This window comes from Bufo gargarizans, chromosome 2 (assembly GCF_014858855.1).
Source record: "Bufo gargarizans isolate SCDJY-AF-19 chromosome 2, ASM1485885v1, whole genome shotgun sequence".
NCBI lineage: Eukaryota > Metazoa > Chordata > Amphibia > Anura > Bufonidae > Bufo > Bufo gargarizans.
Window position 1 is genome coordinate 292,657,685 of NC_058081.1, and position 6,000 is coordinate 292,663,684.

The 6,000-nt window shown below is 42.0% G+C and overlaps 1 protein-coding gene across 1 annotated transcript in view; it reads left to right on the plus strand.

Moving 5' to 3' along the window:
- The window catches only part of LOC122927984 (V-set domain-containing T-cell activation inhibitor 1-like), a 29,448-nt gene extending 23,681 nt beyond the window's left edge, over positions 1 to 5,767 (plus strand). The window contains exons 4-5 of the mRNA XM_044280388.1: positions 4,490 to 4,615; positions 5,501 to 5,767. Coding sequence (XP_044136323.1) covers positions 4,490 to 4,615; positions 5,501 to 5,574 — 200 coding nt within the window. The 3' untranslated portion in view covers positions 5,575 to 5,767. The remainder of the gene's footprint in view (positions 1 to 4,489; positions 4,616 to 5,500) is intronic.
- Positions 5,768 to 6,000: the final 233 nt, after the last annotated feature.

A 6,000-nucleotide genomic window follows, 5' to 3' on the forward strand; every position in this document is an offset into this window, starting at 1 on the left:
AGAGCTGCTGCATAAAGTGCGGGCTGTCTGTGAGCGCTTTCGGCGTTCTCACCCTGCTGCTGCTCGGCTGTCAGCACTGCAGCGTAACTTCGGCCTTCCCGCTCACCGCCTCATATGCGACGTGCCCACAAGGTGGAATTCCACCTTGCACACGCTGGAATTCCACCTTGCACACGCTGGCCAGACTGTGCGAACAGAAGCAGGCGATAGTGGAGTTTCAGCTGCAGCACGCACGGGTGATTCGCTCTGCGGAACAGCACCACTTCACCACCAATGACTGGGCCTCCATGCGAGACCTGTGTTCCTTGTTGTGCTGTTTCAAGTACTCCACCAACGTGGCCAGTGCCGATAACGCCGTTCTCAGCGTTACTATCCCACTTCTATGCCTCCTTGAAAAAACGCTGCTAGCAATAATGGAACAGTATGTGGCACAGGAGGAGGAGGTAGAGGGATCATTTCATAGGGTTTCCGGCCAGTCATTCATTCACAAGTGGCTCAGAGGGTGGGTTCCTGCACCCACAAACGCCAGGTACACAATTGTCCAGCCAGGGCACAGTTCTGGAGGACGACAAGGTGGAGGATGAGGAGATGGAAGAGGAGGAACTGTTCACAGCAGGGTGGCACCTAAACCAGCTCATGGCCATCACTGGTGCATGGCTGATGGGATACAGAGGACACAGAGGATACACCTTCCACAGAGGACAGCTTTTCATTGCCTCTGGGCATCCTGGCACACATGAGCGATTACATGCTGCAGTGTCTTCGCAACGACCGCCGAGTTGCCCACATTCTAACTTGTGCTGATTACTGGGTGGCCATGCTTCTGGATCCCCGTTACAAGGACAACGTACAATCCTTAATTCCGTCACTGGAGCGTGATCGTAATATGCGCAAGTACAAGCGCACGCTGGTAGACTCGCTGCTGGTGGCATTCCCACTTGACAGCGGGGGCACAGTGGAAGCACAACGTGAAGGCAGAGGAAGAGGAAGAGCCAGCACCTTAGGAGGCAGGGTTAGCATGGCCGAAATGTGGAAAAGCTTTGTCAGCACGCCACAACAACCAACACCACCAGCTGATATGGAACGTCAGGAGGCAGCATTTCAGCAACATGGTGGAGCAGTATGTGTGCACACGCCTACACGTGCTGAATGATGGGTCTGCCCCTTTCAACTTCTGGGTCTCCAAATTGGGCACATGGCCTGAGCTTGCCCTTTACGCCTTGGAGGTGCTGGCCTGCCCTGCAGCCAGTGTATTGTCTGAACGTGTGTTTAGCACGGCAGGAGGCGTTATCACATACAAGTGCAGCCGCCTGTCCACAGCCAATGTGGACAAGCTCACATTCATTAAAATGAACGAGGCCTGGATCCCACAGGACTTGTCGGTACCTTGTGCAGAATAGACATGTATACCGGACTTACCTAGCCATTGTTATACTACAGCGCAATTGCTCATTGCTGTATTTTGAATATTTCACTCTCTTTTGGAGTGTACCCTAATTTAAAAAAATTAATAAATGAAAAAATTAAAACCAAAAACAGTGTTGGCTACCTCGTCCTCCTCCACCGCCGCTTCCACCTACACTGCTACGTCCACCTCCTACTCAAACTCTACTCCATATGGACCTCCACCTCATAAATCAATTTTTTTTTAATTTGTATGTATTTTATTTTATTTTATGTCATTTCACTAATTTGTCTGTTACATTTTTGGGTGAAATTCACCAATTTTTGAGTGTGACATACCACTGCTATACCTAGTAGACAGTCCAAAAAAATCATTATTTTGTCTATTACATATTCGGGTGAAATGCACCAATTTTTGGGTGTGATATACCCTGCTGTACCTAGTAGACAGGTAAACAAATTTCACAAATTTGTCTGTTACATTCTTGGGTGACATTTGACCCTTTTTGCCGTGATTAAACCCCTGCTCTGCATAGGTGATATAAATTTTAAAAAAATCATCTGTTACATTGTCAGGTGACATTTTACCAATTTTGCCGTATACAAACCCCTGCTCTGCAAAGGTGACAGGGAATTCAATTTCAATTTCCTCTCCTGTCTAACGTTTCCAAATCCTAAATACCCCAGTGACATTCCCTATAATGTTTTATTAATCATTCCAATAACAGGGCATCTTAAGAGTCCTGTATTGTTATTTATCGTCACTACCTCCCCAAGTCGGGAGTGGGTAATTGCCGTGTGCCCCTTTCTTTCCTTCGATTCTTCCGTTTTAATAACTTCTGCCACATTTCCACTCGATCACAATTACATTTCATCCATTGATCTCCCTTGGATGTGCTATCTCTTTCTCGCGCTCCCTCTCCAGCGTGCAACGCTGATTCGCCGATAACCGTGATCAACATGGTAGGTGCACACAGTGTCGGACTGGGATACCTAGGGCTCACCAGTAAAATGTACAGATACATTCAAATATAATAAATATTTTAACAAGTTTTTTATATGAACATGGGCTGGTAGAACATCGAAAGTTGATAAAGCAGATATCAAATTGGATCGTGACCATCACGGGGACGTGCAAAATGGTGGGGCAGCATGTGTGCACACGCCTACACGTACTGACTGATGGGCCTGCCCCCTGCAACTTCTGGGTCTCCAAATTGGGCACATGCCCTGCGCTTGCCCTTTACGCCTTGGAGGTGCTGGCCTGCCCTGCAGCCAGTGTATTGTCTGAACGTTTGTTTAGCACGGCTGGAGGGGGTTATCACAGCTTATATTTCCCAATGTTTTGGTGTGTACCCTAATTTAAAAAATAACATTTAAAATAAAAAACCAATGTGGGCTACCTCCTCCTCTTCCACCGCCACTGCCACCTACACCGCCACATCCACTGCCTCCTCAACCTCCTACTCCATATGGACCTCGTCCTCTTAGATCAAGATTTTATTTTAATTTTTTTACATATTTTATGTTATTTTAAGTCATTTCCCTATCCACATTTGTTTGCAGGGCACTTGCCATGCTCTTAACCACATTTGCTGGCATTTGCAGCCCTCTAGCCCTTTTCGACTTCAATGGGGTTCGGGGGTCAAGTTCAGATCAAGTTTGAGTCCCGAACTCAAACTTTTTTGTGAAGTTCGGCAGAACCCGTCGAACCCGAACATCCAGGTGTCCGCTCAACTCTATACTGGAATACCCCTTTAATACACATTCAGATCACTGAGGTGAAGAAGCCATAGGTAGATATTGATGCTGTAATGAAGTCACACAAGGAGGAAACCAACTGAATTTCAACAAGTTCTATAGAAATAACAAAAAATAAACTGATAATATGTGATAAGCTGAGTGGTCTCATGGATAGTTTTAGGTGTTTGGAAGTAAATAATACATTTAAAATCTGAAGTATAATGTATAGACAAACACTCCTCATCCGGTCTTATGCAGAAATTATTATTTATTGGTTAAAAGATGAAAAAAATATATAAAAAAAGGATATATATATAAAAAGTGTGTGATGTACAGATAAAATGGCGTATACAAATGCTTATTGGAGTTCCCACAAAAAAAGTGCATGTGCAGTAAATACTGTGAAAAAGATCAATTAAAAAAATATATATTAAAAAAAATATATATAAAAAAATGAAAAAATATATGATAAAAATATAGTAAAAATATAGTAAACTAAAGTGTCCAATCTAGTTGGCGAGTTGATCCTAGTGCTGGTGAGTTACTTGGTGTTAATATTCTTGATAGATGATCAAAGGGTAGATCAAAAATATGTCTAAAATTAGACACACATTTTTGATCTACCCTTTGATCATCTATCAAGAATATTAACACAAAGTAACTCACCAGCACTAGGATCAACTCGCCAACTAGATTGGACACTCTAGTTTACTATATTTTTTATCATATCATTTTTCATTTATTTAATTTTTTTATATTTTAATATTTTATTTTATTTTAATATTTTTTATTGATCTTTTTCACAGTATTCACTGCACGTGCACTTTTTTCACACAATTGCACCAATGCAATCAAGTTCATATTGATTTTATGTCTGTGCTCTAATAGGCATTTGTATACGCCATTTTATCTGTACATAATCACATTTTTATATATATATATCCTTTTTTTTTTTTTGATTTTTTTCCTTTTAACCAATAAATATTAATTTCTGCATAAGACCGGATGAGGAGTGCTCGTCTATACACTATACTTCAGATTTTAAATTTACTGATTGGGTGAATCAGATAGATTTAAGCACCCGATACATGGTTAAAACCAGATGAGCCACCTAAAACAGGCTGTAATATTCAAACAATACACTTAGAAGCCATAAGAAGGAGACTGGCTGAGATACATACAGGGCTTATCATTTTCATTTGGTAGAGAAGCAAAAGTAGTTTTAGAAACTCATGCTTAGCTGCTTTTGGATTGGGGCTTATTACAGATGGATAGAAGTATTTGTGTGTGATCAATGTAAAACTACAAATGTGTTGAAATAACTGCATATATTACATTTTAGGCAAAGTGAGTGCATCCACAAATGAAAGCTCAGCAGTTAAAGTCTCTGCCATAGTTCTGATTTCTTCTGTTCTAATGGGCCTTGTTGTATTTCTACGGAGGAGGAAGAGGAGCAGAGGCAGCACTGGTTTGTATGCATAGTACAAATTATTACACCATATTTTAATAAATCTTAACACATTATGATGAACATTGAGTACCAAAATACAAGGTAACCTCCTTTTCATCTCTTCAGTTGCAGATCTGCCAGTTCTTGTCCTCTCTTTCCGCATTCCAAGATGGCCAAACTGCTTTTTCAGACTACCTAATGCACACTGTGCATTGGTAGTCCAAAAGACTTCCTGCTGCCCTTAGATTGGCCAGCACTGGTCACATGAACAACAGTGATGGCCAATCCAAGAGCAGAGAAGGACAAGCAGGAAGTGTTATCACATCTGAGAAATGGTGCAGCCGTCTTAGATGGCAGAAGAGAAGGAATCTGCAGATCTGTAGCTGAAAATATCAAAAAGTGGTCACCAGGTAAGTGTTTTGTTCGTTCCCCAGTTGACATAATTTTTTTTTCTTGATCCGGTCAGTCGCTTCAACAAAGCTTGTGTCTGACCCAAACCGTCATGAAGGTTCTTACTGTCTGTTTGGTTCTGTCCCCATTGCAGCCCATCTTTTACATTTTGAAGGGTATATCCAATATTTTAGCACATTTTCCTACTATGGCACCACACTGCCAAAGCAACACATTATTTCCTCATTGTAACAGATTTTCGCTCATTGCAGCGCACCCTCACTCTGCATACAAAATCCACAACACATACGGGATATGTATAATTGGAGGCGGATTTTATGCCGCATGTGAGTTTACCCTTAATGGCGTGTCAAAAAGAGAACAAAGTTGTAATTGAGCCATCAGCTGCTTCTCATAATGAGAAGGGCATAATAAGCTAAAACTGTGCCACTTATGCAAGATGCAAACCATTAAATACATGAAATAAACCAATCTTCATTATGTTATTTTCAGTGTCAACACCTGAAAAAAAGCCAAAACATACTGCACAAGATAGAAGACAAACAAGAAAAGTGAAAAAAAGATAGAAGGCTGGTTTCCCACAGCATAGTTTTGAAATGATTTAGTTTTCATTGCATTTTAACAGCAATCGAATCTATAGTAACACATTAAAGGGCATCTGTCAGCAGATTTGTACCTATGACACTGGCTGCCCTGTTGTATGTGCGCTTGGCAGCTGAAGGCATCTGTGTTGGTCTCATGTTCTAATGTGCCTGCATTCCCGAGAACAATTATATTTAAATATATGCAAATTACCCTTTAGGAGCAACAGGGGTGTTGCCGTTACACCTAGAGGCTCTGCATTCTCTGCAACTGCCGTGTCCTCTGCACTTTGACATGGCCAGGCAGTGAAAATATCATCACGCCTGGCGCTGTCAATTACAGTGCAGAGGGCACGGCAGTTGCAGAGAGAGAACATCCTCTAGGTGTAATGGCAACACCCCCGTTGCTCC